Raw genomic sequence first — 24,872 nt, 5'->3', positions numbered from 1 at the left:
TGCTGGCCTGGAGCCAAGGCTGCAGACGGAGCCCCGCGCCCGGTCACTCCCCTCGCCCAGGGGCCGTGGTATTTGTGCCGCTCCCTGCTGCACATTTCAAAACCTTCCTGTTGGCCTGATTTAAAATTCTAGGAAACTGGTGTTCCTCCTGGTTGTGCGCTTTCTCTCTCTCTGTCAAGTAAATAAATAAAAATTTTTTTGTTTTTTTTTATTTATTTTTGACAGGGTTGCCATTCTTAAGGGTCAGAGAAATTTTTAAGATACAGTGTTTATGGGGGCGCCTGGGTGGCTCAGTGGGTTAAAGCCTCTGCTTTCAGCTCAGGTCATGATCCCAGCATCCTGGAGTCGAGTCCCGCATCGGGCTTTCTGCTCTGCGGGGAACCTGCTTCCTCCTCTCTCTCTCTGCCTGCCTCTCTGCCTACTTGTGACCTCTGTCTGTCAAATAAATAAATAAAATCTTTAAAAAAAAAAAAAAAGATACAGTGTTTATGGATTTCAACAGATATTTCACAAATTTTCTCAAAATATTCCTGCAGGCAAGATGAAGCTCTTGAGCTAGAGAACAGAACCAGAGAACCTTTAAGTACACAACTTCAGTGGTCAGCACAAGGCTAAGAATTAATGGGAACATGGCCCTTTGGAAGGAGGTGCTTAAAAGAATGTCCAGTGTAGGACGCCTGGGTGGCTCAGTGGGTTAGGCGGCTGCCTTCAGCTCGGGTCGTGATCCCAGGATCCTGGGATCGAGTCCCGCATGGGCTCCTTGCTCAACGGGAGCCTGCTTCTCCCTCTGCCTCTGCCTGCCTCTCTGCCTGCTTGTGTGCTCGCTCTCTCTCTCTCTCCTGCTCTCTGACAAATAAATTAATAAAATATTTTTTAAAAATTTTTAAAAAATAAAAGAATGTCCACTAGACAATCTTCATTGACCCAGTCCTAATTAGTTCAACATGAATAAAATTTTTTTTTAAAAAGCTTAAAAATCTAGGAAACTGGGGTATCTGGGTAGTTCAATCAGTTAAGCCTCCGTGTCTTTTTTTTAAATTTTGCTTTGTTGTTACTGAGACATTAGCTCTTTATTTTATTGTTTTTAAAGATTTATTTATTTATGTGAGAGTAAGAAAGAAAGAGCACGGCTGGGGGTGTCGGGTGTAGGCAGAGGGAGTGGGACAAACAGACGTCCCACTGAGCGTGGAGCCTGACCCGGGATCCGTCTCTGAACCCCAAGATCACGGCCAGACCCAGAGTCTAGAGTCAGACGCTATCTGAGCAGTGAGGTGCCCACGGCCAGCGCAGAGCCTGACTGAGACCCTCTGTCTCCTGCGGCACCTGGGGGACTCAGTCGGTGACCACCTGCCTTAGACTCTGGTCACGGTCCCAGGGTCCTGGGATGGAGCCCTGTGTCGGGCTCCCTGCTCGGCAGGGGAGCCTGCTTTTCCCTCTCCCACCCCCCCTCTCTCGCTGTGTCTCTGTCAAATAAATAAATTTAAAAATAAATAAATAAATAAGATCTTTAAAAAAGAAAAATATTCTCTCTCTCCCTCTGCTGCTCTCCTGCCAAATAAATAAATAAATACAGTTAAATAAATAAACTGTTCAACAATCTAGAAAACTCTGGCCTGCCATTACTTCCCAGAAATCTGCGGGGACCCTGGATGGGTCTACACTTCCCATCTGTCCTTTCTCTCTGAAGAAGGGATCGCCGGGCTCCCTGAGCAGCCTGCCGGGCGGTGCGGGCTGTCCCGGCCCGGCTGCTCCAGCCCCGGCTCTGCGCGGTTAACCTCTGCGGCCACCGAGATGCCCTCGGCCGCGGGGAGAGCGCCTCGCTGCGCCCGGGCTGGCCCTCGAGTGTCGGCTGCCGTTTCCTGGAACCGCAGGTGCCCAAGGAGGGCGTGGACCGGAAGCCCGTGGGGGGGACGAAGATGGACAAGGACATCCTGGCCCGCACCGCGGAGCAGCTGCGCAGCCGACTGACCCACAGGCAGGTGGTGTCCGGGCGCGAGTTCCGAGGTCGCCCCTTCAAGAGCAAGCCGCGGCTCGTCCACTTCAAGGTGAGCCCGAGAGCCCTCAGGGCCGCAGACGGCGCGCGGCACTACCGGTCCCCCCGGTGCTGAGGGTGCTGGGGGGTCAGACAGCGGCCCTGGGAGGGCCCTGGTCCCAGCCGACGGCCTCCCTGGGAAGGGACATGAGGTCCGTGCTCACACGTCGTCTGTCTCCAGACTCTGCAGGACAGGGTGCTGGGAGGCTCCGGGGACGGCACACGGTCCCCTCCGTGACACGGAGCCGGGCGCCGTCCGAGATCCCCGGGTGGCTGCGTCCCGCTCCTGCTCTCCCTGCTCTTCCCGAGTCTCCCGAGGCCCTTCCTAAGTCGGGGGACCTTGGGAATTGTTGCTCGGCTCTTAGGACGCTCCCCATGCTGCCTCTGCCGCCGTCCTCACGTCGTCGGCACGCGGGCGTCGGGGCGCATGGGGAGAGGCTGCCCCGTGCTCAGAGGAACTTCTCTGGTTTCCCAGGATTTTGATATCGGCAAAGTGTACAAGAAAAAGATCACGTTGACGAACGCCACCTACAGCATTAACTTCTGCAAGCTGGTGGGCGTGGAGGAGCGTCTCCAGGACTTCATCCACGTCCAGTGAGAGGCCATGGGGCGCGCCCGGGCGGTGTGGTCCCCCGTGTGTCGAGCTGCTGCCCCACACCCAGGCGGCCTTGGTCTGGGCTAACGCCTTCCGCTGGGAGACAGCTCGGCCTGTCAGCTTGGGTTGGCGCCGTCTGGGATCAGCCCCATCGGCGCGATCAGGGCTGTGGCAGCCACATTTCCTCCCTGTCCGTGTTTTGGTGTCGCCCACTCTGGGTGAGATGTCCCTGGTGGTTGCTGGGCCTTTCCTGTGAGCAGGTTAAAGCCGTCCCCGCCCCAGGAGTGTCCCCAGCTGTCTTTGCGTGTCCTCTCTGTCACGTGTTTCTGCGTCCTCTTTCTACGACCCCACTGGTGCGTGAGGTGGACCTTTTCACCTCTACCTGGTCCCCTTTAACGCCTGCTTCTCCCCTGCGTTACTTCTCCGCTCCTTTCTCTCGTGCTGACCTGCTCGTGTCTGCGGCGATGTCTCTCTTTGCTTCTGCGCCTTAGCATTTTGCCTTTGGTTTTAAAAAAGCTTCTTCCTGGTTTCTGCCAGGTTGTTTTTTTTTTTTTTAAGTTTTAATTCATCTATTCGGCAGACAGAGATCACAAGTAGGCGGAGAGGCAGGCAGAGAGAGGAGGAAGCAGGCTTCCCGCTGAGCAGAGAGCCCGATGAGGGGCTCGATCCCAGGACCCTGGGATCATGACCTGAGCCGAAGGCAGAGGCTTTAACTCACTGAGCCACCCAGGTGCCCCTCTGCCAGCTTTTAATTGATGCATTTGGAGGCCTGCGATGACCTGGGACAGCTCTAGGACTGCTGGCTGGAGGGCGTGGGTGCAGGGCAGGTCCCCACCGACCGTCCCCACCGCCTGTCCCTGCGCTCTGCGCTCGCTGACCTGAACTCTGATCAGCTTCTCCCATGCGGGACATGCTGTCCACTTCTGGGGGCTGCTTGTAGATCAGACAGGGCATCTGCATTCCCCCCTTCACTCTCTCCGGCAGCGTTGTAGGCTCTTGTGCTGTCTGCAAAGGCCTGTGTGGGCAGAGCCCAGCTGGGAACTGCTGCCAGCCCCATTACTCTGTCCTGCCGTCCTGCATTCCTGCATTCCTGGAGGCACGGGATTTACTTGTGGTCTATGTGGACTTCACGCTGGTCTGTGGGTCTCTGGGGAGTGTCCAGGGGCCCCGACTCAGGGTGTCTGCTCCCTTAGCACCCGAAGCACTCCCCAGTGGGGCTGCAGCTGGAGTCCTGCCCTGAGGGTCCCCCCCAGCCACCTTCTGGTTCCTGTGGCTGCTGCTGACAAGTCAGTGTCAGCCCAAAGGTCCAGCCCTTGTATAGTGTCTGGCTTTCCCTCTGGTCTCCTTAAGATGTCCTTGTCTCCGGGGTCCTGAAGCTCCTCCGCAGCACATCAGGCTTGGGCTGGTTTTCTTAGACACGTTAGGGCTCACTGAGGACCCAGAGTCTGAACAGCTGTGGACGTCTCCCAGCTGGTGCCCAGGTGTTCTCGAGGCGGACACTGAGTCGGCCCTTCTCCCTCCGTGTCTACTTGGCTATTGAAATTGTGTCAGTGGCCACACTTCTCATTTCCAGGAGCCCTGCGCCCTGCCTCAGGCCAGCGGCTACCTCGCGACCACGTCTGGCTCCTTTCCCATGTCTGTGGTTCTCTATTTCTGTCGTTGGTCATTTTAAGGTGACATCCAGTCCTTCTCTTCCCCGAGGCCCTCAGAGTCTGGCCTGCCGTCTGCACATGTGTCGGTGTCCACGTGTCCTTTCCAACAAGGGAGTCCCATCTTATCACCAGTGGGACTCTGCCCTCCCCCAGGGGTCTCTGTGATGTGGCGCCACAGACTTCCCTTCCCGCACAGACAGGTTTGGGCTCTGCCTGGTGCTGTGCGGTCACTACCAGCCCGGGGGGGAGACGCCTACATCAGATCATAGCTGTGCATTTCTAACCGAAATGCCAAGTACTCCCCGCTGTAGGAATTCTCTGGGAGCTTCTTTTCCTCACTCAGGTTCCAGACCAAGACAGGCTGACCAACCCCCCGAGTCTCCCTGTGAAGCTGGGGCTCTTTCTTGGGATCTTTCACTGCAAGTGGGGTTCCCAGGGTCCTGGCTGCGTGCAGGGTCAGTGCCAGCCCCTGCCTGGCTCACAGCCCTCACACGGGTGTTAACATCCTGCCCTTGGCTCCAGGCAGGGACACACGTGTCCCCTGGGGGCACTGCTGTTCACCCCATGGCTCCCGGCCCCTCCCTCCCTCTGCACCCATTACGTGTGTCCTGGGCCCTGGGACCCGGGCTCGGTGCCTAGGACAGGCAGGAAGGGGTCCAGAAGTCCCTCTCGGTGGCTGCTCTGGGCCGTGGCTACTGCACGCAGCTGATTCCAGCCCAACCACACGTTCCCTGTCAATCTGATCTGTTCGCATGTCACACGGACGCTTGTTCCCGCAGCTTTGATCCCCCTGGTCCCATGTCAGCTGGGATGTCCTGCGAAGTACTTGTCACCTTCAAGCCCATGGTGAGTGTCTGTTCCAAACCCAGACGGTGTGAAGGGACTTTCCTCCATTGTGAGTGGATGTGGGGGGGCACCAGGTCTCTGACCCTCCTCAGGCTCTGCAGACACTGTTCTGGTGTCCATAGGGGTCCCACAGGTCCCTGTTCTAGTTCCAAACATGGTCATCCACGTTCCTGATGTTAGGAAGAATTACAAGCCTGCCCTGATGTTTGCTAGCAAGCAGGTGCAATCTGGTGCTGTTCTTGGGTCTAAAATGGGGCATGTTGGAATGTTCCCTGGCCAGTGCAAGGCTCCCCCCGGCCGCCGTGTGGATGCCCAGGTCCAGGCTGTGGTCCTGGAGCCACAGCACGTGTCCCTGGGTCAAGCTACAAAGTCACAGCGGTTGGGGTTCTGTTTTTTAGATCAACGAAGATCTGGAAGGAAATGTCTCATTTATGACTCAGACAGGGGGGTTTTCCGTGCCGCTGAAGTGCTCCACGAAGAAGTGTGCGGTGAGTGCAGAAACGCTGGTCCCCGTGGGGTGCATCACATCCCCAGCCTGACAGCTGAAATTTGCACCTGAGGGCCACCTTCCCCGTTTCCCCGCCCTGCCGTCCGCATCTGCGAGCTTGGGTTTTGTAGATCCCGCAGGGAAGGGAGGCCACGCCGCCTTTGTATTTCTCTGCCTGCCGCATCTCACTTCCCACGGGGCCTTCAAGGCCCATCTGCGCTGCTCCAAACGGCAAGATAGCCTTTATCCATCTGGTCACCCGTTGGCAGACACATAGGTTGTCCGCACTGGTTGGTCCTTGGGAACGATGCTGCTGTGAATCCGGGTGCGGCTGTCTCTGAGTTAGTGCTGCCCTTTCCTTTGGATGCGTTGCCAGAAGTGCTGTTGCCAATTGCAGAGTCGCTCTGTGTTTGACGTTCTGAGGAATCCCCATGCTGTTTTCCTAGTGACTGCGCCAGTGTGATTCCCCTTCTCCACGTCCTCACAGACCCCTGTTGTTTCTGGCGTTTCTGTCTCACCATTCTGATAGCTGGGAGGTGGTGCCTTGTCGTGGGCTGACCTGCGGTTCCCTGATGGTGAGCGACGTTGAGTAATTTCCGTGTGCCTGCTGGCCGTGCACATGGCTCCTATGGCAGAGCGTGTGCTGGCTGTGGAGAAGGGCTGCGTCCCCGGCCCTCGCCCACTTGAATGCCCCGTCAATAAGAACAGCTTTAATTTTATTCTCTATTTAAAAAGAAAGAAAGAAAGAAAGAAAAATGTCTGTTCAGGTTCTCTGCCCATTTTTAACCAAACTGTTTGTTTTTTCATTATTGAGTTGTGTGAGTTCTTCATATATTTTGGATAGCAAGTATTTTCTCCCATTCTATAGGTTGCCCTTTCATTTTGTCTGCCTTTGCTGTGCAGAACTGATTCTTTTAAAAATCGTTTTATGTATTTTTAACTTTTATTACTGAGCTGTGGCTGGCAGACGAGGTCACATTAGTTTCAGGGGTAGGACATGATTCAGCAGTGTTCCATGCCTTGCTCAATGCTCGTCAGGATTTTTTTTTAAAGATTTTATTTATTTATTTGACAGACAGAGATCACAAGTAGGCGGAGAGGCAGGCAGAGAGAGGGGGGAAGCAGGCTCCCCACCGAGTGGAGAGCCTGATGAGGGGCTCGATCCCAGGACACCGGGATCATGACCTGAGCTGAAGGCAGAGGCTTACCCGTCTGAGCCACCCAGGCACCCCAGGATCTTTTTTTTAATTAAGAAAAATTTCGGGGCACCTGATTGGCTCAGTGGGTTGGGCCTCTGCCTTCGGCTCAGGTCATGGTCTCATGGTCTCAGGGTCCTGGGATCGAGCCCCGCATCGAGCTCTCTGCTCAGCGGGGAGCCTGCTTCCCCCTCTCTCTCTCTGCCTGCCTCTCTGCCTACGTGATCTCTGTCTGTCAAATAAATAAATTAAATAAATAAATAGAAAGATTTCAAACGTAAGGAAAAGCAGAAAAACAGCAGAGGATGTCCGCACCCGGATCCCATCTGAGTTGACAGTTACCACGTTTGCTTGGTCGGTCTGTCTGTCTGTCTGTCTGTCTTCTGATCTGCTTGCACATAAACCAGCAACATCATAACACTTAGAGAACTTCCACCGGTCTCTGGGATAAAGGGGGACATTCTCCCGCAGAAGCCGGCACCTCGGGGCCCCTCCTGAGTGCGGAGGTCAGCATCCCTGCAGTGATGCCGTGTAACCAGCCGTCCGCAAATGCAGCGGCTGATCGCAGCAGTAGGCATGTTGTCCCACGGTCACGGGTGTGCAAGCTGGGCTTGGCCGGGCAGCCCCGTCCGGGCAGCAGCGTCCCTGGCAGGAGCTCCCCATGGGCACCGGGTGTGGCATGTAAGTCCACGGCTCTGTCGTGACGGGCAGGCACAGCCATCATGCTCTCCAGATCTCTCCCACCCTCCAGAAAGGAACTCTGTCCTCAGACAGCGCTCCCCACTGCTCCTGCTCTGGCCCTGGCACCTTCTCGCCTTCTGTCTCTAGGGATTTGAACGCCCTCGGGGCCTATGGAAGTGTGATGCTGCGGTAGGTGTCTCCTGTGACCGTCTGTGACTTTCTGTGACCTTCTGTGACTGACGGGAGTCACGCACATTGCCGCATGGGTCAGAGTGTCTGTCCCTGTCAAGGTGCACTGGTGCACAGGCCCAGCTTCCACCCCACTGGCCCTGGTTTCCTGTGCCCCTGTCTTCTTCTGGGTTCAGCTGATTGTTTTTAGAGTCAAATGTTTAAACTCCTTCCCATTCCCTTCCGTGTACACCCGTAGCTATTTCCCAAGCGGTTACCAAGGGATTACATTCCGCATCCTGAAGTCACAGCGGCTTCATGCCGCGGCACAGACGGTCCGCTCCCCACGGCTCGGCCCGCCCCTTCCAGGTGCGAATGTCACAGCACTACACCCTGTGATGGTGCGTCCAAGACCACAAGCTCACAGTGTCGCGACTGCATTAGTCTCTTAATTTACGTAGAAATCAAAACGTGGGTCTCAAACCAAAGCGACGGCAACATTAGCTTCTAGACCGATACCTGCTTAAAACAAACGCTGCTGCAGCAGCAGCGAATCAGTCTCCTAAATCGCGGAGAGAGCAAAACCCACAGTGACAGCACTGGGACGAGAACACTGGCTTTCCCGTCGCCTGTGCGCTCGCCTTTACTGGGGCCTCCAGCGACGACCTCGCTGGGTCTCTGTTTGGCCCCCAGGCTCCGGGCACATTTCCTGCAAGGCCCTCAGCTTTTGTTCGTCTGGAAATGTCTTGGTTTCTCTCACTTTGGAAAGACGGTTTTGCTGGAGAAGGGTTTTGGCTGACGGTGGTTCCCTTTTGGTCATTTGCACACATTGGCCCACGGCCCTCTGGCCTCTGGGGCTTCTGAAATCTGGTGACCGTCGTGGTGTGGCCTCATGTACACTGGTGTCACCTCTCCCCTCTGTCTCAAAGGTCTGATTATAATGTGCCCCCGTGCTGGTCTCATATTCCTGTCTCTCGTCACCCTCGGGCCCCTGGAGCCGTATTCCTCATCTCCTGCCGTCGGGCCCCCGTGACGCGGATGCCGGCCCACGGTCCCCGAGGCTCTGCCCGCTTCCTTTCAGACTCGACACCCCGTTGTCGTATCTTAGCTGAAAGTCCTCTGAGACTTTCTCCAGCCGGCCGCTGGTGCTGAGGCCGAGACCAGTCTCCCGATAACGTGGCGACGGCCCACGCCCTCTCCGGAACCCAGCGCGGCACTACCTGCCCCCTCCCCAGCGAGCGAGGCTGTCACCTCAGAGTTTTAGCAATGTCCATGCCTCCTGCCTGAAGCAGCCCCTTCCTTGGGCTGGACGAGGCTCCTGGGGCGCCGTGCTCCCTGGTCCCAGCACCTGGGCCTCCCACCCCCCGGGGAAGGCCAGGACTGCCGTTTTCTGTACGAAGCTGCTGATTTCTCTGTTTCCCTCGCTTCCTAGCCTGTAGCATAAGCGACAGACATGGCTTGCGAGGGCGCCAAGTCAGGTTCTCTTTCTTCCTGTTTCCTCGCGGGTTCATGGGTTCCACGTGTTCCACATGCTTTCGTGGTTTAGTGTCCGTTCTTGGTGTCACTTTGCCCCCCGCCGTGGCCATGGCAGCCCCGGGCGCCTGCGTCGGTTCACACACAGCGTGCTGCGGCTGGGCCGTGACAGCTCTGCCAGTGGCCGCCAAGCCTCATGGAGGCCGTGGGGAGCTGACGTTTGCCGGGGCCTCCGGCCTCCAGGATGGCCACTGCTCCCCGGCTTGGAAGCAGCCCCCACATCATGTGGACATGTGCCCCACGGCACAGGGCACACTATCTGCTGGGCAACGAGCCTCAGAAATAGCGAGTGTTGGGGGGAGTCAAGCTTCAGACCCTGGACTCAGCCATGGGAGAAGGCCGGGCACTGGGAAGCCCAGCTCCCCTGGAGGGCAAAGCCTCAGGTTCTTTTCTGGACGGACCTGGAAGCACTCATCTGCAGCCTGGCCCGTCTCCAAGTACATAGAAGTCCAGCCTCCCCCGGTCCAGTCCGCCCAGCACGGGCCCCCGTGTCCTCGGGGCTCTCTGCACTTTGGTCGCGCGGCCACCGGGGGAGCCGCAGGGACCAGGGTGCCCAGGACCATCGCTCCGTGGCTCGGTCAGGCAGGGGCTGTTTCCGCGCCAGAGGTGAGGCGGCCCACAGGGAGCCAGCCACCCGGCTTCATGGTGGACCTTCTGTCTCCCCCACACTCAGAACACACAGCTCCTGCCCAGGCAGCCGCCCAGGCCCACCCAGGCCCTGCCTCCCACTCAGCACGTTGGGGGCGGCCCCGGCCTTCTGTCCAGACACGGCTTCTGGACGTCTGACGACCCATAACAGGAGACAGGTCACGTCACGTGCCCCCTAGTCCCTCCACACACGCACACCCACCCATTCCACACACACCCTCACGCGGCCACACATGTGCACAGGCTGCTCTGTCTGGTCTCAGCAGCGTCTGTCCTACAGGGGCACAGGGGAGAGTGGAGCTCCTGGGCTTCCAAACCTGGGGCCCAGAAAAACCCCATAGGGAGGCAGCCTGCACATGACCTTCTTAGCCAGCGCCGAGACAGCCAGGTGCCTGTGGGCCCTGAGGGGGAGGGGACGTGTGCCCTGGAGGACATGCGCCCTCCCGGGAAGGAGGCGCCTACAGCACACTGATGTCACCAGGACGGCGGTGGCCTTGCCAGACCCTCTGAGCCCGAGCTTGTCCTCCTGACTCTGGAGACTCCCTCCAGCTTGGGTTTTTCTTAAATAACTTTATTGTTTAGAATAGTTTTAGCATTACAGAAAAAATGCAGTCCTACAGCCAGTTTCCCTGTTAACGTGTTAGTGCAGCGCGGTTATCCAGGTCATTAACCAGTATTGACGTATCGTCATTATCAGCTGAAGAAGACACATTATTCAGATTTCCGCAGATTTTACCTGATGTTCAGTTTCTGGGCATCACATCCTACATAACACGTTCCTTATGGCGGCTGCTTTGTGTGGGTCCTTGTGACCGTGACAGGTTTTTTTTTTTATTAACATATATTATTTGTTTCAGGGGCACGGGTCTGTGACTCATCAGGCTTACACAAGTCACAGTGCTCACCGTAGCACATACCCTCTCCAGTGTCCATAACCCAACCTGGCTGCATGGTATTCCAGTGTGTGTGTGTGTGTGTGTGTGTGCGCGCGCGCACGCATATACCATATCTTCTTTATGCATTCAACTGTTGATGGACATCTAGGTTCTTTCCATAGTTTGGCTGTTGTAGACATTGCTGCTATAAACATTGGGGTGCACATGCCCCTTCGGATCACTACGTTTGTATCTTTTTTTTTTTTTTTTTTTTAAGATTTTATTTACTTGACAGAGATCACAAGTAGGCAGAGAGGCAGAGAGAGAAAGAAGAGGAAGCGGGCTCCCCGCTAAGCAGAGAGCCCAATGCAAGCTCGATCCCAGGACCCTGGGATCATGACCTGAGGCTTTAACCCACTGAGCCACCCAGGTGCCCCACTACCTTTGTATCTTTAGGGTAAATACCCAGTAGTGTGATTGCTGGGTTGCAGGGTAGCTCTGTTGTTGACTTCTTGAGGACTGTCCACGCTGTCTTCCAGCTCGCACTCCCAGCAGCAGCGTAGGAGGCTCCCCTCTCTCTGGCTGTGATGGTTTCCGAGACTTTCTCTTTTTGGATGACCTTGGCGGTTTGGAATCAGTTACTGTGTAGAATGCTCCTCCAGTGGGACTTGTCTGAAGTCCATCGCTCAAGCGGCCCGACGTGGCGGGTTTGGGGAGCAGGACTGCAGGCTTCTGGCCTCATGACACGGAGGGCAGCACTACCACGTGCCTCCCAGCGCGACTCGCCCTTTGCCTGACTCGGTGCGGCCGCCGGGCCTCCTCCCCATGATGCTTCTCTTCTGCTGCCCTCCTGCCAGACTGTGCTCCCTGGGAGGACTCGAGGGGCGGGAGGCGCGCTCCGGCTCAGGGAGGAGTGACTGGCCGCGTGAATCATTTGGAATTCTTCTGTAACAGAGATTCATGTCTTCCACATTCATTATTTTATAAAATCACGTCTTTACTTTACTCTTTGAGTTAGAATCAGATACAGCTTCTCCGTTCCTGCCCACGTGCTTCCTGGGAGCCAGTCCGCCGTCCTCCGCGTCCCTCTGATGCATGGCTGTGACTGTGCGCAGAGCTCGCCTCGCAGCACGTCCTTTCTTAACAGAAAGCGGGCCAGGCTCATCTGCGCACCTCCTGGCCCGCGCTGGAGTGAGTCCTTTCTCCAGATAGCCCCGCGCCGCCCGCTGGAGAGCGTCACTAGCAACCGGTCGCGGGGGTGCCTGGAGGCACAGTCGGTTAAGTTTCCAAGACTCTTGATTTTGGCTCAGGTTGCGATCGCAGGGTTGTGAGATCAAGCCCCGCGTCCATCTCCGTGCCCGGTGCAGAACCTGCTTGCGACTCTCCCCCCGTTCACGTGCGCCCACACTCTCTCTCAATAAATAAATCAATCTTTTAAGATAGAGAGAAAGAGGGAAAGGCAAGAAGGGAGGAGGGAGAGAGGGAGGAAAAGACAAGGAGAGGGGCCGGGAGGGGCCGCTGGGGCCGGCCTGTTGCCCCAAACATGCACGCGGTCACTCGCTCTAACGCAGTCCCCACGGACCATCCCGGCCTCTTCCCGGCTCGCCCGTGAACTCCGGCCCCACAGCGAGGGCGCGGCTCCCCACCCACCGCCCGTGCCCTGGTCATTCAGCCCGGCGCGAGTGCAGCCGCACAGCAAGCCCTCCCCTGGAAACAGTGCTCCGGCCAGAGCCCCCACGCTCCACACGCGGGGCTGCAGCCTTCAGCCCACAGAACCCTCCCGCCCTGGACTGACTCAGCTCAGCGCCTTCTCCCCACTCTCTAGTCAGGTCGTTTATTCAAACGGTGACCAAGCGAGATTGTTTCGTGACATCCGCATTCCATCCTGAGATTTCCTCAAACTCCCAAATGATGTATTTTTCAGTAGACTTTACTACTGAGAGCAGCTCTGGGTTCCCATCCGGCGTGAGGGGCAGCCGCCGAGATTTCCCGCGTGCCCCTGCACCCCCCCCCCCGTCCCCCTCCCGCCTGGCCCTTTGTTCCAGCGGCCGCGGGGCTCCCACGGGCTCCAGGGCCCGGGTCTACTGAGGGTCCCACACGGCTGTGCCTTCTGCGGTTTGGACAAAGCTCCAGCCACACGTCGTCACTGCTGCGGTCACACGGAGCTGTTGCTGCCGACCCCCGGTGCTCCGCCCACTCATTCCTCCCTCCCCCGAAACTGCTGGCCACCCCTGAGCTCTTGACTATCTCCTTAATTTTGACTTTTCCAGAATGCCATACAGTTGGAATCACCGTATGTACCCTTTCCAGGTTCGGTCCCTTAGTAACGTGCACTCGAGGTTTCTCTGTCTTTTCATGGCTTGATCACTCATTTCTTTTTAGCTAACTTGACCTGTTAGGTTAGAGCTCAGGAGCTCCCAAATCACCATGATCAGTCCACAAACCGACAATTTCTAGGATGTGGACATTGTCCCTGGGGTGTGCAAGGGTCCCCCTGGAACCAGATCCAGGACTCGGCCTCACGCAGGAGGAAGGGGCCAGAGCCCTGGGGTCCCCTTGGGGCTGCAGGGCAGCAGGCAGGAGAGGAGAGTCTGTCGGGCACGGTCACCCTGGTCATCCCTGGGTCTTTCGGCAGCTGTCTCTTGACAAGGAGCTCATCGACTTTGGCAGCTATGTGGTGGGGGAGACCACATCCCGGACCATCACGCTGACCAACGCCGGGGGCTTGGGCACCAAGTTCAAGTTTCTTCGGATGTCAGAGTCCTGTGAAATAGGCATCGCCCAGTCGGCCATGAAAATGGTGAGTGTGTTGCCTATAGTTAGCCGTGGCTCCTCAGGCAGGGGCGGGGTGTGATGCCTCCCCCCACCCAAGACAGTCCTGTGAGTATGAAACAGTGGTGGTGGGAAGGAGCCTGTCAACACAGGTCTGGGTGGCACTGTCTGGCAAAGTGGGAAAAAATTGGCTCCGGCCACCTGGGGCTGCCTGTCAGGTCCAGTGGCAACTGGACCCTGACCCCTCTCGAGTGTGTGGTGACTGATGGGGCAATGGCCAAGAGCTCCAAGCCTGAGAGCCACAGGGGACCCACCTTTCTCCTGATGTTCCTGTGAAGTCCCTGCTTGGGACAGGCCAGCCAAGAGGACATGGCCTGAAGCAAACCCTGCCCACTCCTATACATTTTCCAAAGTCATGGTGAGCCACGGTCTTTCCATGGGAAGGCCGTGCGGACATGCTGCTGAGCGCGTAGACACGACCCCAGAGCACCACAGGCGGGACCCCATCTGTGGAGACCACTTCCGTCATACCCGTGGGCACTGGGAGGTCTTTCAGGGTGAGGATGGGTGAGAGGGACTCCCGGCGAGAAGCACTGAGCCACCTTACGCTTTTGGTCCAGTAGCCCAGGGGTCTCCCAGAGGCCCCAGACATGTCTCCCGCAGGGAGGGCCAGGACCAGTGGGGTAGGGACAGAGGTGGAGAGGGCTGGGGTGTGAACCTGGAGCAGAGCCAGGAGAATGGTGGGTGAGGAGGCAGGCACAGGCTGGGTCGGCTTTCGGACCTGCAGGTCTCTGGGCCGAGAGTACGGAGCAGCAGCCCCACGTGGGGAGACAAATCGGGTGTCCCAGGAAAGGAGGCAGGGTGTCAGCATGGAGAGAGACCGTGGAACGGGCATGCTGGAGGACCCAAGACCCGGCATCAGTGCCTGTGGAGGAGCAAGGAGCCAGCCTGGACTAGAGATGGGCGGTGGGGCCCGTGCCCCTCGGCTGCGGTGCTCTGCGCGCCTGGCTCAGGAGAGAGGGAGGAGCACCACGGCCAGGCTCCCCACGTGGCCCTGCTGGCAACAGGGCTCTGGGCAGTAGAGAGGGAAAAGCAAATGGGAAGCGGCCAGTAAGAGCGTCACGTCCTTTCTAGAGCAGCGTGTTCACAGACGAAGATAAAAGTTTCTACGATAAAATCATCACCGGCGTTTCTGAGCAACAGATGGAGGGCAACGAGCCCTCCCCCGCAGACATGCCGAGCCCGAAGGAGTCTGGGAAGCTGGACAGCAAGGAGCCGGAAGAGGGGCGCCCCACGGGTGAGCTGGGCATGGGGGGGGGGGGCAGGCACCTGCTGCCTCCTGGGGGCTCTGACCGGAGCCCATGTGGTGCCAGAGGGCTGGACTGTGCGGTGTTTCTCTAGGACTTGGTTGTTAAGTGATGGTAAATAAGGAAATATATACATTCGGATAAATGCGGGCTGTGGAGGGGAGTGACATTTGCAGTCACAGGTGCGCTAGATGAATATTTAAAGGAACTCCCAACAAGGACAGCGGAGGAGCCCGCCCCAGGCGTGCAGCCACTGGACAGAGCAGAGGGCACGGGGAGGGAGGAAGACTGGGAGGCTCCACTGACAGGGTCAGGGACACCCCGCTGTCTAGGACCCCCGGCCCTGCCAGTCCAGAACAGTATGAGGTGAGGAGGGTCCACAGAGGAGTCCCCGCCAACGGCCCCAGCCCCCGCAGGACAAGGAATGCCCTGCAGGTCCAGCCTCGCCCCGACGGCTGGTGGCCGTGTTCCCGTCACCTCCCTGCCTCCCTGGACAGTTCCCCTTCCACACACACGCAGGAAGGCGGATTTCTCGTGTCAGCCTCACGGGAACAGAGCCTGGAAGACTCCCGTGGCTCACGCCACCATGGCAGCGGGTCCTCCGTCTCTACCACCGTGCGGCGTCCACACCCGTAGCCACCTTAGGTCACAGACCCGCGGCCCCCAGGCACGCGTGGGGCTTCGGGGTGTGTCCACTGTGCCGCCGGCCATGACGGTCCCTATGAGCGCGCACAGGCCCGCTGCGCCCCGCGGCCTCCCTCTCCTTGCTCATGGCCAGATCTTTTCCAACATGCTGGTGTCCGTTCAGGTCCCTGCCAGCCGCGTCCGGGACCGAGCTGCCCAGCAGAGCCACACCAGCCACATCTGTGGGAGTCGACGGCCGATTCGAAAATTCCTGTGGGTACCCAGAGCATCTACAGCACCCAAAAGAGTTGCGATAAAGACTGGAAGACTTGGAAGGCTCAGACTACCTGATTCCAGCACTTCCTCTAAAGCTACAGGGACGAGACTCTGCAGAGGGAGCGACACGGAGGCTCGAAGGGACAGAGCCGAGTCCAGAAGTGGGCGTGCACGTGTACAGCCGGCCCAGCTTCCCTAGAGATGCAACGGTCACTCCTGGGAGGAAGAAAAACTGTCTTCCACAAATGAGACCTTAATTAGATAAACATACGCCCCCCAATGAACCTGCACCCATTCCTCCCGCTGTAAACAGAAACTACTCAAAATAAATCATTGACCTAAATGTAAAATATGAAACTTCTAAAGCAAAACATATGAGAAAATCAGTATAATGGTGTGTTGGGCAAAGATTTCTTAGATCTGACCTCAAAAGTGTGATCCATTTTTTTAAAAATCACCACCTACTTTGGGAGGCAGCAAAAGCAGTTCTAAGAAGGAAGTTTGGAGCCCCCGAGGCCTCCTGAAGCAAGCGTCTCAAACAGCCAGAAGTTACACCTAACGGAGCTAGGAAAAGGAGAACGAAGCCCAAACCCAGCAAAAGGAAAAAATAATAAAGATCAGAACAGAAGTAGATGAAACTAAAAAACAAAAACTAAAAAAGCAAACCGTAGACTAGGTCAATGAAGCCAGGAGTTGGTTCTTTCAAAAGATGAACAAAACTGAGAAACCTCCAGCCAGATGAGAGAGAGAGAGACGACCCAAACGAATGAAGCCCCAGTGAAGGAGGAGAAACAACACCCAGTGCCACAGGAACTCAAGCAGCTGCCGCAGACGGCACGAACACCTGTGCGCCACGGTGCCAGGGCTCCGTGGGTGCCGCTTCTGCCTTTGGCTCAGGTCACGAGCCCGGGGTCCTGGGGTTGAGTCCCACGTCAGGCTCCCGGCTCTGTGGGATCTGCTTCCCCCTCTCCCTCTCCCCCTGCTCCTTACGTGGTCTCTCTCTCTCAAATAAATAAATAAAATCTTTTTTAAAAAAAGAAAGAGGGGCTCCTGGGTGGCTCCGTGGGTTAAAGTCTCCGCCTTCGGCTCAGGTCATGATCTCAGGGTCCTGGGATCAAGCCCCGCATCGGGCTCTCTGCTCCGCGGGGAGCCTGCTTCTCCGTCTCTCTCTGCCTGCCTCTCTGCCTGCTTGTGATCTCTGTCTGTCAAATAAATAAATAAAAATCTTTTTAAAAAAAGAAAAGAAAACCTATATGCCAACCAATCGGAGAACCTGGGGGAATGGACAAGTTCCTAAAAACATATGCCTTCCAGAACTAAAGCAGGAAAAAACAAAGTCTAAATAGACAAATCGAATGAAATGGAACCAGGGATCAAAATCTCCCAACAAGCAAAAGGCCAGGACCAGACGGCTTCACGGGCAATTTCTCTTTCTTTTTTTTTTAAGTTATTTATTGATTGATTGATTTCAGAGCGAGCAAGCGAGCGAGAGCAGGAAGGGAGGAGCCGAGGGAGAGGGAGGAGCTCCCTGGGGCTTGATCTCGGGACCCCGGGATCATGAGCTGAGCTGAAGGCGGACGCTTCCCCCTCTGAGCCCCCCAGGCGTCCCGCAGTCCACAGGTCTAATGTAATCCCTATCAAAATGCCAGCAGCATTTTTCTCAGAGCTGGAACAAGGAACAAATAATCCTAAAATTTGTGTGGAACCACAGAAGACCCTGACTAGCCAAAGCAATCCTGAAAAAGAAAAGAAAAACAAAACTGGAGGTATCATAATTCCAGACTTCAAGTTATATTACAAAGCGGTAGCAATTAAAACAGTGTGATACTGGCACAAAAGTAGACACATAAGTCAAAAGAACAGGATAGAAAATCCAAATAGGAACCCACAATTATACGGTCAATTAATCTTCAACAAAAGAGGAAAGAATATCCAATGGAGAAAACAGTCTCTTCAACAGACGGTGCTGGGAAAACTGGGCAGCCACAGGCAGCAGCATGAACCCGGACCACTTTCTTACACCATAACAATAAACTCAAAAAGGTTTTAAGGACCTAAATATGAGAACCATCAAAATCCTAGAAGATAGCACAGGCAGTAACCTCTTTTTTTTTTTTAAGATTTTTTATTTATTTGATAGATAGAGAACACAAGTAGGCAGAGAGAGAGGAGGAAGCAGGCTCCCCGCTGAGCAGAGAGTCCGATGCGGGGCTCGATCCCAGGACCCTGGGATCATGACCTGAGCCGAAGGCCGAGGCTTTAACCCACTGAGCCACCCAGGCGCCCCAGGCAATAACCTCTTTGACACTGACCATAGCAATATTTTCCTAGACACGTCTCCTAAGGCAAGGGAAACAAAAGCAAAAACAAACTTTTGGGCCTGCACAGAAGTAAAAAGTTTCTGCCCAGCAAAAGAAACAGCCGTAAAACTGAAAGTTAACCTACCGAGCGGGAGAAGAGACTTGCAAACGACACATCCGGTAAAGGGTTAGTATCTAAAATCTGGGATACATGCAACTCAGTGCCCCAAAGGCCAACAACACCATTTCAAAACTGGGCGAAGACCTCCAGGCGGCCGACAGACCTGAGAAGACGGTCCGCGCGACACGGCATCGGGGACCCACAGATCAGAACCTCAGCGAGCTGTCACCTCCCGCCTGTCGCCTGTCGGAAGGGCCGAATCAACAACACGAGAAACAACCGGCGTTGGCGAGGATGCGGGCGAAGGGGAGCCTCGTGCGCTGCTGGGGGGACGCGAGCTGGTGCGGCGGCTCTGGCAAACCCTGCGGAGGGTCCTCAGAAAGTCAAAGTAAGGGGTGCCTGGGTGGCTCAGTGGGTTAAGCTGCTGCCTTCGGCTCAGGTCATGATCCCGGGGTCCTGGGATCGAGTCCCGCATCGGGCTCTCTGCTCAGCGGGGAGCCTGCTTCCCCCCTCTCTCTCTCTGCCTGCCTCTCTGCCTACTGGTGATCTCTGTCTGTCAAATAAATAAATCAATAAATCTTTAAAAAAAAAAAAAAAAGGAAAGGAAAGAAAGTCAAAATAAGAAAAATAAGAAAAATAAGTCAAAAATAGAGCTACCCTATGAGCCAGCAATGTCAGTACCAGGCACTTACCAAAGAATACAAAGATCCTACCTCGCGCGGCCCTATGTGGACATCATCTCCACGAGCCAAACTGTGGAACTCGCCACAGCAGCCTGAGCGGACAGACGAGGACGTGGTGCAGACAACGGACTCGAACGCAGCCACGTCTCGGCCTCGCAAGGACGCGGCTGGAGCTAGAGAGTATTGTGCTGAGCAAAATGAGTCAGAGACAGACACCGTGTCACCTCCCACAGGGGAGATTTAAGGGGGAAACGAGCAAAGGAGGAAAAGAGGGGCAAACCGAGAATCAGACTCGACCTCAGAGAACACACGTCGGTCACGGGGAGGAGGAGCCAGGGCCGGGGTCGAGGGGCGGGGCTGAGGGAGTCCACGTCTCACGATGGAAAAACTGAAGGAAATAATAATGCAAGTTACAACCCGGACTTCGTTAAAACTGAAAACACCTGCCCTTCTGACGAGAGTGCTAAGAGAATGCAAGGGTGAGACTGCATCAGAAACACCAGCGAATGACGCGTCTGCTGAAGAGCCCGCCCGACGTCGCAAAGAATTTCCACAATTCAGTGAGAAAACAAATGACCCAGTTTCAAAATAGGCAGGAAGGGCACCTGGGTGGCTCAGCCAGTTAAGCGTCCTCTTGGTTTGGGCTCCGGTCATGATCTCAGGTCTGAGACAGACAAGGACATAAACATCAAGATGGGGACAGCCGACGGCCCCTCCCCACCAGGTGACGGCTGTGGCTGCTGAGTGCGGTGACAGTCTGCCAAGTTGGGGGCGCCCAGACCAACCCCAGACCCCAGAAAGGGTGCGCACGCCCCTGCCGGTGAATCGTCCAGCCCCGCCGGGCACACGTGTGTCGGGGCAGGCCTGGGGCAGGCCGCCGGAGGGCACCCGGGATCTCCGCGGTGGCCAGCCCGGCAGCCCGGGCACGGGACTAGGAAAGGTGCTGACCTTCACCTCTCCTGTCACATTGTGTCACAAGCAAAATCCGCAGAAAGACCTTCTCGGACGAGAGGAATCGGCATCTGCGTTCAGGGCCCTCTTCCTGACGAATAGCCACGGGGCAGGTCAGCAGGCGCAGGCCACCAGCGGGGGACATGCCGGCGGCACAGGCACGGGCCACGCTAAGTAGCGGGGACTCGGCTGGGACACTCGGAAGGCGGTGTCATTGTGAACTCTCAGGCCTGGGTCCCTCTGCTCCACAGGCCACCACAAGCGTCCCCGTCCCCAGGCCGTCCTCCGGCGCCTCTTCCCTCCCTCGGCCCAGCGCTCCTCTCTGCTGGGCCTTCTGGTTTCCCCCTCTGACCACACCACCCTCAGAGCCCACTCTCTAGTCCCCCGACCCCCAAAGGGCTGGCTCGTTCCAGCTCCTCTGGCTCCGGCACTCCGAGCCCTGCACCGCACCGGCCACACACAGCCAGCTCCTCACCAGCCTCTCCTCCCCCGGCCTCGGCAATCCCCTCCCGCCCCCAGTCTCCAGCTCCGGAGGCCATGGTGCCCTGTCGTCCGCCTGAGAAGCCCCTCCCCGCTCTGCCCCTCCTGTGCCACTGAGTCATTCTTTGCAGAGCGGGGCTGGAGCGAGGGAGCTGGCTGGGTAGCTGTTGCACCCGGAGGAGGAGGGCCCAGATCCCCTGGGCCCCCTGGGCTGCCCAGCCAGCCGTCTCATCTGGACTTCCTTCTCTGCCAGAATCCGAGGGAATGAGCGTGACCACTGTCGTGACCATACCCCACAACGAGGAGCCGACAGAGATCTCGCTGGGAGAGGTCAGCAAGGCCTGCTGCCCCACAGGCCACCTTCCTGCAGGCGTGCCCTCCTGACCGGCTGCCCCCTCCCCCGGGGAAGACCCTTCCACTTGACCAGGGCTGGATGAGGCTCGTCTGGCCTCTCAGTCTCTGGGCAGCCGGCACGGTCAGCCAGCCTGCGGCCACCCCCATCCCAAGAAGGGACTGGGCAGGACTGGAGCAGCAGAGGGACCGGCAGCAGAGTGTCCACTGCGAGAAGACACGGGCGGGCCTGGAGCATGGAGTGTGTGTGTGCGTGCGTGTGTGCGCACGTGTGCACGGGGCCCAGGTCATGAAGAGGACAAGCACACAGGCGGGGTTCTGCTGTGATGCTGGGCAGTAAGTCCTCGAAGGGCAGGCCCAGTCCACCCAAGGACACTCACTGTGGTGGTGATGCGGCCCTGGGTGAGGACAGGGGAAGCGCCTTGACGGAAACGTGAAGGCCGACTGGCCTCTCTTCCCGTGCAGGACACAGAGGGGGAGATCGGCCCCTTCAGCTCCGTCAAAGTGCCGGTCACCTTCACGCCCGTCATCCCAGGAGAGGTCCAGACCAAGTTCAAGGTTGTGTTCAAGAATCAGCAGTGCCCGACCGTGAGTACCCCACCGCGGCGCGGCACGGCCCTGGGGTCCCTGCCCCTCTGCACTCCCCCCACCGCACCCCCGTGAGGAATGGACAGCCAGTCGGTGGCCCGGATGGTCGGCTCCACAGCTGAGACACACACGTGCACGCGAACACGCCTGAGCACACATGTCCGTGCGCACCTGTGCGGAGCCCCTGCCCTCAGTCACTAGAAATGCCTCTTCTCACTCCAAGTACTTGCAGTCTTGACTTGCTGATCTGTCCCCTCACTGAAGGTCTGTTAGGTCTTGCTCAGAGACCGTGATCTGTCCGCTCTGTCATCGCTTGATTTGTTGCTACGTTTGTTGTGACCAAAGGCACAACTGAGTTTATCGACGTGACGTGTGCACGTGTGTGTCGGAGCTGTAAGCAGATTCCCGACCTGGGGGATCACACCGGTCACGCCCTCCGTGCCTTCCCGGCCCTGAGACCACAGACACGTTCTGTCTTTAACCCGCGATCGTCTTGTCTGTGCCGCAGGGACCCTGTGGCCTAGGGTCTGCCAGCTGGGGTGTTCGAACTCTCACGAGCCCCATCCTGTGGGCCGGCGGCCCCCTCCTTGGGCCGGGGGTCCTGGAGGAAGGTGTGTGGAGGCCTTGGCTCGCCACCGCCACCCCAGGATATTGCCTCCCCTGCTGGGCGTCTGCCCGGCCTGGGAGGGGTTGTTGGGCTCAGGCTGTCCCTGCGGGACCCCCACAGACCCCCAAACGTCCTGAGACCCAGGACTCGGGGTCTGGCTGGGAGGAGCTTGTTGCTGCGGAGGGGAGAGAAGTGCTTCCCTCTGTCCCTGGGCAGACCGAGACCCCTGAGCCTCCACCTACGTTGTGTGTCTGGGAGATTCATTATTCTGTAATGAAAGGGTTTGTTTAAGCAGCTGAAAGCGCCGACCATCAGGAAGCTCTGTGATGGGTGCATGACAACACACTATGCTAGTCTATCTTCTTACGTTTGAACGTTTTGATAATAAGAAGGATTGTTTAAAGTATATCATGTGAAAACTGCCACAGAACTCCAACACGTGGCCAGTTTTAACGAGTACCTTCCGACACTTGTAAGTCCTAAAACCCTGCGGCTGGGCGTCACCCGTTGGCCAACGGAGGTGTCACTGACTTTGCACCTTCAAACTCAGTTGTATTTCAGAGTCATGGGCGTCGCTATTGACGTGCCGGTCTGGGTACCGAAGCCCAATGTGGACCTGAAGATTTGTATGTACGACCGGCTGTACCAGGACTCCATCCTCGTGCATACTCGGTGAGCGCTGCGGGCAGCGGAGCCCCGACCACTGCGCCATTCGGCCGGACCTCCCGCTGGGTCGCCCCTCATGGTCATTGTGGTGGGAGGCACAGCAGGGCCAGGGTCAGACGCAGAGGGAGTCAGAGAGGAAGACGAGGCCTGGCCATGGCCAGGGAGGCAGTACCTCTAGACCCGGGGAAGGGCCAGAGCCCCAGAAGGAGGCAGCCCTGGCCGCAGCTGGACCTTAGCCAGAGGGACCCATGTCTGGTTCTGACCTCCAGAACAACAGGAGAATAAGTCTGTGTTGTTCCAAGCCCCTGGGTCTATGGTGAGCGGCTCCAGCCAGAAAGGGATGCCCCTCCCCCACACACACACACACCCTTGTCCTTGGCGCCTCATGGACACAGACAGGAAAGCCAGGAGCACAGCCATGAGAGGAAAAGCAGACGGAGCCCCAAGGAAAGAAGCAAGCTTCTCTCTAGGGGGTCTTGCAAAGGCGTCCAGACACAGGACCAGTCATTTCTAAAAGTTTTTTACTGACATATAGCCTAGATGGAGAAGAGTGGGCAAAGGCCATGGTTAGCTCTTAGGCAACTGTCATTCCCCAAATAGGCCTGGTGCCGGTACCTGTTGACGCCAGGCCCCCGGGCTTCGCGAGCCCTGCCTCCAGCACAGACCCGGCTCGTAGGTGTGGAAGTCCCGCAGACTTCCTCCGTGACCCTGCGTCTGTGGGGGGACATGCCTGTCCCTTGCCAGGACCACAAACATCGAGGACTCGGGAGGGGCCCCGTGGACTTGTTTGGGAAACTAGGGTGAGCGGCCTCTGCCAGTTTATCTCAGGGCGGGTGGTGCAGCTGCTTTTGGGGGCAGGGACAGCCGTAGGCCTAGGGGACAAACAAAGATCCCCGCTGCACACCCGTGGGGGCGTGTGTCCGTGACAGCCAGCCAGGTCACTTGGTTTGCAGGAGACTCAAAGGCAGGCAGGGGTGTGGGGACACTTCATGGTAGGCAAAGGGAAGGTTCCAGGTGAGCCCAGACGGGGCCCAGCGAGCAAGAGGCCCTGACTAGAAGCAGACACCCCATGCACCCGACACCTCTGGCTGCTTCAGAGTTGGAGGAGGGGCAGAGCCAGGGGAAGCGGCCTCAGGCCCATCCCCAACCTTCTCCTGGGCAGGAGTATGGCAGAGCCCCACAGCCAGGGGTACCTGCCCCCCGGGCCCACACCCCTCCAGGTCCTCGCACTGGGTGTGCCTGTCCCGCAAAGTTCTTGCCAGAAAACACTCCGGCCTCTGAGAATTGACTAGGGCCGTATTTCCATGGCGGGCTTTCCGTTCGTAGGAACTCCTCCTCCTCCCCAGGAAATCATCCCTTAGCAAGCCGGGCTGTGCACCTGCACCCGTGGGCGTCCAGGGTGCGCAAGGGGTGTCAGTCCCGTGGGTGCAGACCCTCAGCGTTGCCGTCTGGTGTCCCCGGGTGTCCCACAGGTCGAAAGTGGCACTGCGTCTGAAGTTCGAAGTGTGCAGGGAGCTGCGGGAGCACATGGAGCTCCTGCCGGAGACGGGCTACATCCAGGCCCAGTCCTGCTACGCCGTGCAGCTCAAGTTCCTGCCGCGGTGAGCACCCGGGGAGCCCGCCGTGGGCAGCTCGCAGGTCAGTGCCCCTGTCCTTCTCCAAGCTGAGTGTGTCCTCTCTTCCAGACTCTCCCTCCCAGAAGACGCAGGGAAGTATTTTGACAAGGAAAGCAGAGTCCTAGAGGCCCCGATGACAATCCGGGTGGCTGACCAGGTCTGTGTGGGACACTCCCCGGGAATGCTGGGCACTCACGCGGAGGCAGGGCCCTGGCGGGTTCCCGGCCCAGCAGCCCCTACACGGCGACCGTGAAGGCCGGGTGTCTGTGGCTCAGGAGAGACCCGTGAGGGCTGTGCGGGGCTGGCGGGGCGTCCTCCTGTCACCGGAACCCACACGCGCCCACATGTACACTCACAGGGAGCGCACGTGTGTATACGCACGTGCGCTCGTGCACCCCCACCCCCGCCCACCCAGGGCTCTCCCCTCCTCTCTGGTACCTGCTTCCGAAGTCATGGACGACGGGCAAGTGGCCTTTCCCAAAGCCAGTCTTGTGTCTGGCCCAACGCTTCTGCCTCTCTCGTGTGTGGAGTCATTTGCAGAAACAGACACAAGTAACGGTGGCGTCCTCACCGTGTCCCCTTCAGATCAAGCCGGTGGTGTTTACCGTGCATGCCGTGGTCACCACCTCGGACCTGGAGCTCAGTCCCTCGGCCGTGGACTTCGGCTACTGCACCATCTACGAGGCCATCAGGACACAAATCAGCCTCTACAACCACTCCCTCCTGCCCCAGGGGTTTGGGTTCATCGGGGTCCCCAAGGTGCCTCGCTTGGTCAGGGAGGGGCATGTGTGCGGGGACAGAGTTGGGAAGCTCTGGG

At 57.6% G+C, this 24,872-nt stretch overlaps 1 protein-coding gene across 1 annotated transcript in view; it reads left to right on the top strand.

Annotated features, from left to right (window-relative positions):
• Positions 1-24,872, top strand: part of CFAP74 (cilia and flagella associated protein 74) — a 61,517-nt gene that overhangs the window by 26,591 nt on the left and 10,054 nt on the right. The window contains exons 13-24 of the mRNA XM_059138302.1: positions 1,872-2,045; positions 2,508-2,626; positions 5,059-5,125; positions 5,524-5,613; positions 13,349-13,513; positions 14,620-14,782; positions 20,481-20,557; positions 21,044-21,166; positions 22,324-22,445; positions 23,912-24,040; positions 24,125-24,212; positions 24,641-24,814. Coding sequence (XP_058994285.1) covers positions 1,872-2,045; positions 2,508-2,626; positions 5,059-5,125; positions 5,524-5,613; positions 13,349-13,513; positions 14,620-14,782; positions 20,481-20,557; positions 21,044-21,166; positions 22,324-22,445; positions 23,912-24,040; positions 24,125-24,212; positions 24,641-24,814 — 1,491 coding nt within the window. The remainder of the gene's footprint in view (positions 1-1,871; positions 2,046-2,507; positions 2,627-5,058; positions 5,126-5,523; positions 5,614-13,348; positions 13,514-14,619; positions 14,783-20,480; positions 20,558-21,043; positions 21,167-22,323; positions 22,446-23,911; positions 24,041-24,124; positions 24,213-24,640; positions 24,815-24,872) is intronic.

Source organism: Mustela lutreola, chromosome 10 (assembly GCF_030435805.1).
Source record: "Mustela lutreola isolate mMusLut2 chromosome 10, mMusLut2.pri, whole genome shotgun sequence".
In the NCBI taxonomy this organism is placed as follows: domain Eukaryota; kingdom Metazoa; phylum Chordata; class Mammalia; order Carnivora; family Mustelidae; genus Mustela; species Mustela lutreola.
The sequence above is the reverse complement of the archived record's forward strand: the minus strand, read 5'-3'. Positions and strand labels throughout refer to the sequence as shown.